At 40.3% G+C, this 12,057-nt stretch overlaps 1 protein-coding gene across 1 annotated transcript in view; it reads left to right on the top strand.

The window, feature by feature from the left end:
* Window positions 1-6,421, top strand: part of ANKRD13A (ankyrin repeat domain 13A) — a 17,753-nt gene extending 11,332 nt beyond the window's left edge. The window contains exons 10-15 of the mRNA XM_019538680.1: window positions 352-482; window positions 876-1,033; window positions 1,928-2,041; window positions 2,845-2,996; window positions 3,427-3,494; window positions 4,370-6,421. Of these exons, the coding sequence (XP_019394225.1) occupies window positions 352-482; window positions 876-1,033; window positions 1,928-2,041; window positions 2,845-2,996; window positions 3,427-3,494; window positions 4,370-4,562 (816 nt within the window). The 3' untranslated portion in view covers window positions 4,563-6,421. The remainder of the gene's footprint in view (window positions 1-351; window positions 483-875; window positions 1,034-1,927; window positions 2,042-2,844; window positions 2,997-3,426; window positions 3,495-4,369) is intronic.
* The last annotated feature ends 5,636 nt before the right edge of the window (window positions 6,422-12,057 follow it).

The following is a 12,057-nucleotide window of genomic DNA, read 5'->3' as shown; positions in this document are numbered from 1 at the left end:
TGACTTCCTGCCCTTTGGGCAGGGGGCTGGACTCGATGATCTCCCGAGGTCCCTTCCAGCCCTAATGTCTATGAAATCTATGAAATCTTCATAATGTATGAGCTAAAGTACATATTTGGAAGCAGACTCTCCTGTCTGTAAAACTTTTTGAGATCTATACTTTGGATGAAAGTACATGTTCATCTGGAGCTTTCTTTTAATCTGTCCTGTTTTTGTGAGTACACATGTCATTACTGATTTAAATGGAGAGAGAGCTGTGTTGCACAGCTGCCAGTTACTGCTCTAGAATCTGAGATGCAGGCTGATGCTTTTTGTAACAGTTACCAGGTTTGTGGTGTTTGATTCTTACAGGATCTCACCACCGAGTATGCCACAATAAACAACCCAACTGCCATTACTCTGGAGGAATACTTTGATCCAGAATTTGAGCTGAAAGACAGAGACATAGGAAGACCCAAGGAAGTCACCATTAGAACACAAAAGTGAGAAATAATCTTGTCTTAAATGCTTACTGTTTTATGTCCTCCTGCCGAATCTCCTGCTGTTTTGCATTTAGAAGATGTGTGAATTTTTAGAATAAAACTCCCCCTTTGTTCTCCAAGAGGGAATAAATTAAGGGTGGCATTTTAAAATATGCTCAGTTGTCCTAATTCATGAAGCCAGTAGAAGCAGAGTTGGGCTAACACTGTACATGTCTTGAAAATCCCACCCTTAACACAAATTAATGGTTCCAGCCTTGAAACACATTTAGTGCTAAAGCCTCATAATCCATTCCAAGATGCTAGAAGTATTGTCAGAAAATGCTAGGTATTTTGCTGTGCTGTGTTAAAAAAGTTCCAACCTTCTTGAAGCCTTCCTATGCGACTTTGTTGCAGGTTTAAAGCCACGTTGTGGATGAGTGAGGAGTTCCCCCTTTCTCTTGTGGAGCAGGTCACTCCCATCATTGATCTGATGGCCAGAACTAGTGCTCATTTTGCTAGACTGAAAGACTTCATCACTTTGGAGTTCCCACCTGGATTTCCTGTCAAAATTGGTACTGCTCAGCAACCTTTTCCCATGTATTACCATTGACAACCTCCCAACACAACACAAGAATTAAAAACTGGACAGAACTTGACATCTGAAAATGCTACCTGTCATCTGACCAATGTTTTCATTGACAAATCTGGAAATATAGCCAAGCCTACCATGTATGCTGATAGAGTGCAGAGTGAGCTAGTTAGCTGGGTTAGTGTGAAATCAGGCTGAAGCTATGTCAGGCTGGCATCTTAGAAGCTAACTGGTTCAGAGAACTATATATTGATGTTTGCTGATCATCATTAAATCCACACTTTGAAAGTTTACACAGGGAAGTGAATTCCAAAGGCAAAGACAAGCCCCTAAGAATTAGCAGTTGTTAGCCTCTTACTAGCCCAAGTGCTTTCAATATATTGTGAAATACTGTAAATGTTGTAAAATCTTAGGAGTCAGTTTGAGATTTAGGACCTAAGCTCCTGTGGCTGCGTAAGTCAAACACAATTGTAAACTTCATTCAAGTATCCATTGTAGGACATGATGCAGAATACCAGGTGCTCTCTTCATGGACATGTTGCTTGCTAAAGAGACTGCTGCATTTTGCCTTAGCTGCAGTTTCCAAATGATGTTAAGGCATGTCCCTGTCAAGAGTGCAGTATGAACAGCAACTGGTACATTGGAGAGACTATCCAACTTTCACAGAAATATAGTGAATGTCCAAGAATTGCATTTGTGCAAGACTAAGTGTGTGAGAGAGACTGCCTCCAGTTAACTTGACTTTCTCATGGACTGATGTGCAGTTCGTTGTCTGTGGAATGCATGTGCTAAATGTGTAAAAATGGCTGATACTGCTGTAACTAAGATGCAGCAGACCCCACATGTTCTCACAGAAAGCTTGTACTTCTCCTTACAGAAATTCCCTTATTCCATGTGCTGAATGCTCGAATTACATTTGAAAATGTCAATGGTTGCAGGACAGCTGACAAAACTTCATCGCAAGCTGCAGGAGGTGATCAGTGTGATCTGGGTAAGGAATGTAAAAGTGTGGTGGGTATACACAATAGCTTCTATTGCTATAAATAATGGTGTGGGGTAAAGCAAACCTGTTATCTGGATGGAACAAAAGCTTAAACTACAGTAAGCTGTAGTTCAGTCTGTACCAATCTGGAAAGCCTAATGCATGAGTATACCTACGTATCTGGAATGTGTTTGCCAAACTGATTAACCCTGTTTGTCACTTGACGCCCTACTGAGATGCCTGAACTTTGGCCCTGGCATGTTTTCTAGATTGTTCTGCTGAGTGTAAAATCCTTTGGCTTTGGAATCAAGTGCTGTTGCCTCTCTTGCTAATGTGGAACCTGTTTGTGTGAAGTAGTGTTAAGGCACTATCAGGATTGGTAATGGGGAGTACTGGATATAAATGCTGAGTTGTTCTGTGTGCATGTTATAAGCTGTTTTGTTTATGTAGTCAATGGGCAACTTGGCAAGTGGCTTGCTGCACTTCATTGCTGCTTATTTTTTGTGGGCTTGCTTTGCTCTCTCCCCCACTCCTTCCCAACTTGTCAAAATCCAGCTTAGTTCTCTGGTGCCACATATTTTGGCTTTACTGGTTGTAAAACGTTCTGGCATCAGTGTTAATCTGTTTTTCCCCTACCTGGTGACAGCAAAGTACTTGTAGCTCCCCATTCTGACATACTCTATGGGTGGTTTGTCTGAGTTTTTTGGGGGTTGGTTTTCATTTATTAAATGCAGATGGGCTTCGATAACTGAGTTTTGTTTTAACAAGCAGTAAGTGTGCAGTAGCTGTATGTATGTTTCTGGTTTGTACAGGCTCTAATTTTGAGGTTGACCAGTCTGTGTTTGAGATCCCCAAATCTTACCATGTTCAAGATGATGGTAGAAACATGCATGTGCAAGATGAAGATAATGAGATAATGCAGTTTGCCATTCAGCAGAGTTTGTTCGAGTCTACTACAGATAAAGTAAGTCTGAGCAGCCAGCTTTTCAGTGTCTGTTCTTTCATCAGATGAAGTATAACATCAGGCCTGGGTTTGACTTATGAAAAGTTACATGGTGGCCTGTTCAATCATGTGCCAACTCAAAGATAGCATCTCGGTTCACCTTTGTATTGTGCGGCAAAGCAGTATCTTAAAATATTTGTATGTGAACTCGGTGTAGGAGGATTCATCTCTGAATCTGTACCAAGGTACGTGTGTGTATATATATCTCCTATGTGAATCTTTGCAAAAAATTGTGGGAAAGGAGTTTGAGAGTGTTTATCCTCCTTGAAGGTTCTTTTGAAACTTCCGAAATGGGTCACAGTAAGCATCAATAAAAGTCATATGTGACTTAGAAATTCATATATGAATTACATAGCAGATCAGTTAATCATGGTGGTATCTTTTCCTCCAGGAAGCTTTGGGAATGCACTCCAATGGAGCAGTTGCTTATTCACCGGAATTTAATATACAGTATCAGAGGTAACTTAATTTAATTTCTCTAAAATTTTTAAACTTGTGATGCCAAACCATGTGTTAGTGTGGAAAGCAGTGCAAAGGAATACTACACTTCTGTATGTAAATATCAGAAAGCCTAAGCACTTGTGGCTGCAAGACTAGATGCCCAGATACCTGCTTTGTGATGCAGCTTATGTTAACAGGTTTAAGAAGCAAGAACATACAGCAAAGTTTCCCTGGATAACAGAATTTGGCTTTGTTAGCTCAGTGTTAGGACTGGAGTTTTTCTTTGCTCAAACCATGATCACTTTCAAAACCAAAGACTCTTTACTTTTTTAAGAGAGTTCAAGGTTCTTACTTTTCTTGCAACACCTGCTAATGCAGTACCTTTAACAGGACAATTTGATTCTGATATACTGAGTATTTGACACAAAATGTTTTGTTTCTTTCTAAATATAAGTTATGTGCTCTGTATAAACTGAGGAGCAAATTTCTATTGACCCTCTGAAAACAGGCTGCGGTATATGTGGTTTGTGCTTGCAAGAGGAAGAAAGAAATATTTTGTGCATGCCTTAAAAATGTTATCTTCCTGCCTGTTGTGTACTGGCAGATGGTTCTGCTTATAAATGAAGTGTGTGCGCTTTAAGAGGCCTGCTGAAAACTGAGCCATCGCCATGTGGCACTTTCAGAGAGAAATGGATTTTGGACTGGATACTTCATGACTCCTAGAACATGCTCCTTTCTCTCACTGTCCTAGCAATTGCTTCCTTTTCCTTCAGTAAAGGAGCCTATTTTGCTGTTAAGTGTCTTGGAGAGAATGCAAGGAAAGACTCCATTATAGGAAAAAAATGAAGTAAAAGTGGGATATATGTCTCTTGGAACTTTGTTTCTCTCACCAGGGCACTGCAGGAGAGCTATCTCACAAGTAATCCACACTCCAGCACCCCTGTCGTGCCTTCCAGTTTTGACAAAGACTTGCAGCTTGCCATGGAGTTGTCTGTCAAAGAACAGGAGGAGCAGGAGAGACGGCGCCATGAGGAGGAAGAAGCAGAGCTTCAACAAGCTTTGCAGCGTTCTCTCCTGGAAAAGTAGGCTCACCCATGGATCTTCAGAAATAGGGATGGCCAAACTGACAGCCACAGCAGCTTGGAGCCTGAGGGTCACTCATGGGTAGCATCGGTCAAGGACATTCTCACCACCTTTGTCATGTCTTTAGGATAGCAATGTGGCTCAGAAAGTCTTCCAGTCTCTGCATGCAGTTCTCCATCTTGATCCAAGTCCCCAGAGTATCGTGCATGAAGATCTATAGTTTCTTTAGGCTGCAGCCTCCATGATTCAAGGTAAAAGCAGCTGGAGAACTTGGGGATCTGCATGTGGCTCCCAGACAACACTGTCCTGACATTTCTTGAAAGAGAAGAGTTGCACTTAAATATATTTATCCAAGAACAGCTGGAGACTTGGTCTGGGATTGGGATGCAGAAGTGCAGCAGAGTTTTACAACTCACTTTGTGGGGAGATCAGAAGGATGATTTCCTCATCACCTACCAAAGAAATATTAATTTACTTTGTCTCTTCTGAGTATCTCAAAGCCATTTGCTGTTTGTCTCTTCCAGTTACCATAGGGAGGAGAATGTGAGCAGTACACTTTCATACTGACAGGTGTTTTCCATTAGGTTTGGATACACAAGGCCTAGAGAAATCTCTTTTCAGTTACTGACAGTTTAACATGCAGCCATGCTTATTAATAGAGAAGATATGTAAACTTGAAAGAGTTAATCCATGCTAAAGGGACTCATTCAAGATTAAGCGAAGGCTTTCTTGCCACAGGCAAAACAGGTAGCTAATAGAAATTTTATATGGTAAAATGGGACCATCTGTCATAGTAGCAGTTTCTCTCCTTATGATTCAAGACCAGCTAGTTCACACAATCAAAGAGGGCAGCAGGAGAATACGTAATAGAAATAGGTGCTTTTTAAAGATCCATTTTTTTTAGTTTGTGCAGGCTGAATTCATATGAGAAGAAATGAGATGAAATGTTGATGTACACCTATTAGTAAGGAAGTTAATAGTTCTTTGTCATCTGAAAGGGAAATACGTGTTGCTTTTTTAAATTCAAATGTACATCCTTCATGTGAATACATATATTTTTTTAACTAAATCTTTTTATTGATTTTAAGACAAGCCAGTACAGTTGCTCTTAAAAATGGTATCAACAACAATACAGGAGTATATTTTAGCCAACTTCTCTCAGGTCTTTATTCATATTGTATATTTTTTAGCTATTTTATTTGCACTTTGCTCAGCGTACACAGCATTTGTGCTGTGACTGTCAGACACATGCCATCAATACATACTGAACACCCTTAATGTCTTGGTGTAGTCAAATATATTACTGAGCAATATTTGCTACTTCTGGCAGGCAGAAGTGCAAAGAGCCTAGGGTATGTGTGATCTGATTCTGTACTTGTTACTCAGACAAAACAAGGCAGCTGGATCAGGTTCCTTGTGACAGACTGTTATCCAGTGTAACTCGCAATAGAACAGACATGACAGTCAGTGGTAAGAGTTAGCTGGTAACTTCAAACTCTGTTTTAACCTTCCTAATCATCATTTCAGGTAACAGTCTTACTACAGTTCCTCCTATGTATACTAGGACTCATATAATCAGCACCATGTTCTTTCCAACTACGCAGCTTTCAATTTGTAAAACTAATTTCATCTCTAAATAGCATATTTGGTATTGGCAATTACACTGTAAGTCATTTACTTTAACCATAGGCAGCAATATACATTGGAATGATTGTTCCTCTCTTGGTAGAGAATTACTGTGCCATTCACAGCTGCATAAAAGGGACTAAGCCTTGTGTTTGTATTTTTGACAAGTCACAAAGTATCAGATAAATTTTCCACCTCCTTACGCGGAAATAAAAGCACTACTCTCTTTGAAAGCATTTGTCTGGTTTTCTAATCGGTTATTTCTGATAAGCGCTTTAGTAGTTATAGGGAAAACAAGATTATCTGTTTCTGAAGTGAAGAACAGGCAGGCAGAGTTGTTGCTGAAGCAGTTTTCTCCCCTCAGCCCCTGAGAGGAAGGGGCACTTTTGAGTGGGGGTGGTGGGAAGACCCAGCCAATGCTGTTCTAACAGGAGGATGGAGCAGCAAGAGCCCAGGAGCCCCGGACTGACTCCACGACCCATTCCCTGCTTATGGAAACTGGGTCTGCTCCTCTCCTTTCGTATGGTTCCATAATTGAATGGTTTTTTGTTTGCTTTTAAAAAGCTTACGCATTTTGGCAGGGGTGATTATATGATGTACTATATAATCTTACTCTGGCTTTTAAAGCATACTTCTAGGGATGAAATCCTCAATTACATGATCACGTATTTTTACATGAGACCTTTGCTTCAGTTAATAGTCCAGGATAACAGCATGTAGGGAATGGAACAACTGTGTCTTGTGGAAGTGGTGGCTGCTTGCAGAAGCCCTGCCTCATATCTGCATGTTGGCAGAGCAAAACCGGAGAGTACAGAGAGAGTGCATGGTCTCACAGGCAAGGCAAATGGAATACCAGCTCAACTGATTCTGCCTCTGCCTCTCAGGGAAATGTCCAAAGCTATTTTTTATTTTGTTGGCTTGTTCATTTTTCTTTCTTGAATGCTTATTAATAACCCAGCAGCGATTTAGCATCTGCATAACCTCTTAGAATTCACTATATGAGCTTGAGAGTTTTTGTGGAGTTACTAATGTGAAAACTTTTAATTTGTGCTCGTGGCAGCTCCTTATTTTCTAGAAGCAGAATGCCCTGCTCTCTCAAAATACTCCTCTTAAATCAAAGCCCAAGTCTTATTCTCTTTGGCTTTATCAAAAGAGTCCTGATTACCAGAGGCCTAGCCTGTTCACAGACTTTGATTTGGAGCTCAATACCTTTTATGTTCCTTTGAATTGTTTTCTGTTGCAAACAGTCTTGCACTGTACACATGAATAATTCTGTAACTTCTACCTTGAAGCACAATAACTGACATCTGAAATTTGGTTAATAGGTATGCGCTTATCCCCATTTGATTTTTTTTTGTGCTTAAATATGACATTATCATGTATAAAGTTATCAAATATGTAGTACTGATTTCAGCTAATGAAATACTTTTAAATGCATAATCCATGTAGACATTTTCTGACATTTATGTTTAATTTTGAATCTTATGTTTTGAAATCTTTTGGAGATTGGCACGGAATAAATATTTTCAAAGCAAATGAGGCATTTTAGACTAAAGCGCTTTTGATGACATGACTTATCTGTACTCATGCAGGTGTCAAGGAGATGGGAATAGAAACAGAAAAGAATGGGGTAGCATATTTGATATTTGCAACATGCTTTTTATAAAAGGCCAACATTCTTCTTTCTAAAGTCAAGTTTCTGTAAGGTTCTTTCTTTCTTTGAAATTATGTAGAATACCTGATTCATGTTGTACTACTTTAGAAAAAGTAAGCTGTAATCAGCTTTTATGAATTGCAGTACAGTGCAAATTAACTATTACAAATTCATCCTATTGAATCTCCATGTGATCTGCACAGTAGGCCCATACAAGTTTCTAAAAAGGAGATGAAGGTTAGGATGAATGGTTTCAAGCAGTTGTGCACATTTGCAATTTCATTTGTCCACAGCTTAATTTGGACATTTTTCTTTCTGAAGCAGCGATCCAAAAGTTAACGAGGAAGCAGTGCAGTTTCTTCATTAAAATATTGAGATGCAGAACTAGAGATGAAGGCAGACTAGACTAGGGACTAGTCTATAATTTTAGAGCTAAGCAAACTTTTCTGAATCCAAATTGCTAACTCTTGACTTTTGAGTACTGCAGTACAATAGCAGTAGGGATAAAAACGAAATTAAGACCAGCTGTAACACTAGGAACCACAGATGTTTAGTACCGTTGACTTCAAAGGCAGGTCTATGTGCCATCCTCAGTAGGACCATCATTTTGTTTGCTCTGGTAGCTTTTCAGTAGGCTACTTCTTCAGGAAGGTGGAATGCAGAACTATTCGGCATCCTTACACCAATGTCTGCCAAGGCTACGTTTAATGAATTATAAAAATTAAGTGCGCCTATTACAAAAGCTGCTGTCACATTGGTAATAAACAGACTGCTGCCTTCTTGCATATTCAGTTCAAGTGATTACACTTTTTCCTAAATGCTTGTCCTTCTTAAGTGTGTAAAGTGGTTCTTTATTTCCTGCAATGGAGAGCTGTGAGTCAGCTGCTGCCCTTGGTCTCAAAGAAACCTGCAATCAAAGTGTTTCCTAAATTATAAAGGTATGCATTCAAAATAGCTGAACGACTCTTTGAAACTTAAGCCAGAGAGAGAGCTGATATCTGTCCATGAATGAGTGAAGTGGCGCAATGATCCAACTTTTCCTTGTAACCTGTTATTAGCTGGATGCTACCCATGAATCAAACACCACGGAGGTGCCCCTCTGAAACATCATTACTGCTAGGCTCAATCCTCCAGGTAGAGAGAACACTTCAGCATGTGGTGACAGAAAAATAAGCATTTTCTTTTAGACAAGAAAAGGTGCCTCTCTTAACACACCTGTAACCCGACTTTCACAGGTGCTGAGCCACTGGATTCTAGGTGCTGCAAATGCTCAGTGACTTTGAGAGTCCTGCCATAGTTGTCCAAACTACCCAGCACAGTGGGTGTTTGTAAACATTTTGCTTTACTGTCTATCTTTACAGCAAGCCCTAGGGTCTCTACCAGTTCTTACCCATTTTTGTAGTCCTGCTGAGGTGAGGGAAGCTACTGGTTAGCGGCTAAGGGTACTGATGTTATAGCGGTCTTGTAGCATGTGCAGAACGTGCATTCACAAATGACTGAGTATTTGGTTAGCTTTTTATTTGTATAAAAAGATCTTGCACGGAGTGGAGAATGAATGCAAGCTATGACTTGGCAGAACTGTAGCTACAAGTGTGCTTTCCATCAATACCATACTAACAAAGGAGGATGTGTAACGTTCAGTGAGATGAAGGCAGACTGAGACTGCCAGCAATGGAATACCGTGCGGTGAGTGTCGGGGAGGGGAACAAAAATGGAAGAGAGAGAATAAGAACTTTGCTTGAACTTTTACTCATGTTTTACTCAGAATGGGCATCATAGCAATTGGCTGTGTACAAACACTATCTATCGTTACAAAACAGGTAAGCACCCAGGAATCATCACTATTTCCAACAAGTATCAGTGCTTTTCAGTTAAACTAAACCAGCAGACATCAAGTAAGACACAATAGAAGGTTTAAGACTAATACAAACCGACATATGGTTAGTCCAGAAGTGAAATTTGGAATGGTAAATAAATTAAAACAAAATCTTTCATTAAATATAATATGCCAAAGCAAAATCCAATTGACATTTATAACAGTGCAAAATAAAAATAGCAGCATGTATATGCAACTGTAAACACTTACATTCATTACAGACAATGCATATGACTGAGAGCTGCCCCTAGCTTAAAACAGAATGCTTCCAGAAGGATTTGAAAGCAGCATTGCTTCCACAGAGATGTGACTGGCTTTCCTGTAAATTTCAGGTTTTTAGAAATTTCCACTGTCACTTCTAGTGACCCAAGCCTACTGCACAGCCAAGAAGGTAAGTGTTTGGTCAGGCCAAGTCAGAAGCTACAGACTGGTCTCCACACAAACAAACTACATTGGTATTTTGGTGCAAGTCTATTGCTCCAGAAAAAGCAGCTAAAAGTACTTAGCAAACCAACTATGTTTTTCCTGCCTTGTTTGTCTCACATTTCTGTATTCCAGTTCAGATATGTGCATACGGCCATCTTTACAAAGCCAGGTTTCTCATTCTGGTGGATGTTTGTCTTAAGTGATTTTAATAAGACAATGCTAGAAACCAGCAATACTCCATGCTAGAGCAGAAAACTGAATTCCTTAAAACTATAAAACCTGAAAATGCAATCTGATGCATGCAATTACTTGCAAACTAATGATGTTTAGGAGAGAAATCAAAACTCAAGCTTTCCATTTTATAATGTCACTCCTGACAAGATACTTTGTTAGGGCACTGGGTGTGTAAGAGATTAGATATCATGGACTTTGGCAGGTTTATGGTGGTGTTTAATCAGTAACTGGCAGAAATGGTATGTGACCCACTCTTTGTAAAGTGTGGTGTGTTGTTTTAGAATCATGTAGATGCTGTGTTTAGCATCCATGAAGTTTGTTGCTATCACAAACCCATGCAGGAGCCAAGAGCAGGACTCAACAATGCAATAAATCTGTGCGGAAAAGCCTTCCTATGGACACTAGCAAAGTAAAAGACTTCATATAGTAGTAGCCTCTCTTGTCAGGATTAGGACAAATGCCAAGTGCAGTTTGCAGCTAATGTTTCCAAACAAGTGCTCAGTTAGACATATACAGAAGTGCTGCCAGGCTGATGGCCACATTTAGTCGTTGTCTAACTTTAGGCATTCATGTTTGAATATCTGGGTCTGTCCAGGGTACAAACTCCTGAAAATGAGGGATGAGATTTCCAGACCCTAATTGTAGTGTCTTTAAAAGCAGTTGCTCTACTACAGCAGGTGTGGGTGTGTTTCTGCAAAAGAACAACTGGTTATGCTAGAACAGAGAGACCCTTAGCCACTTTCACAAATGACTTAGGTGCTTACAAGCCAGAGCTTGGGGTACAAGTCAGGTTGGTTTTACAGCAGCTATATAGCACATCAGTTGTAATAAGTACCAGTGCTTTGATCCCAAAGTTTCCACATGCAATGTGATTGATCTAGTATTCCTCTGACAGCCAGCCACTCGTGCTCTGCTACCGTCTTCTAATGGGCTTATAGACGCACACTGCCATCAGGATCATAGTGATTAGCAGGATACTGAAGATACTCCCCATCAGCACTGCAGGAAGGAAAAAGTGACATGTCGGGAAGCAGGAATCAATCTGAGCAGGAAAGAGAAGCTGTACAATTCTTGTCTTAATTAATGCAACAGGTTCCAAACTGATAACCTCAGGGAATTTTTGCTTAAAACAAGAGGCTCACCCACCCCCTCTCTGGCCCAACAGGACAGACTGAGTGAGACCCACCCCAAAATGGTCCAGTGATAACGGGGAGGTGGAGGCTGAAGTTCAGATCCCTGGTCTGAATTGGGCAGAACAGACCCTTCCACCTCCCCAGGTCGGTGCCCTGACTGCTTCACTGTTGCTTTTCCTGGGGTAGGTAAAGACAGCCTCTTGTCTTGTAACAGGGCCTACATTTTTAGTATCTCAAGCTAGGACCCTCATGAACACATTCCTTATCTGGCTCAGCCCAGATTACCAGGGTACCAAGCCTGCTTTGTTGAACAGATTCATCCTGGTAATTGTTTACTGGTCTCCAATTTGTAATCCATAAAACTTCACCAGCAGTGGTTTCACGTTTTCCTTCAGATTCAGATCCAGGATAAAGGCACTGAACAACAAAGACTGGGACTAGAGCTAGACAACCCGGCTGATTCCTTTTGTGTGGTTACTGTGACAAGTAAACTGCCTGATTTTGACCTAATATATTACTAATTAATACCTTTTTGTTCATCCAGATGTA

The sequence above is a fragment of the Crocodylus porosus genome, unplaced genomic scaffold (genome assembly GCF_001723895.1).
Source record: "Crocodylus porosus isolate Cpor-Errol unplaced genomic scaffold, CroPor_comp1, whole genome shotgun sequence".
In the NCBI taxonomy this organism is placed as follows: Eukaryota; Metazoa; Chordata; order Crocodylia; family Crocodylidae; genus Crocodylus; species Crocodylus porosus.
Note: the sequence above shows the minus strand (reverse complement) of the source record. Positions and strands in the feature narration are given on the sequence as shown.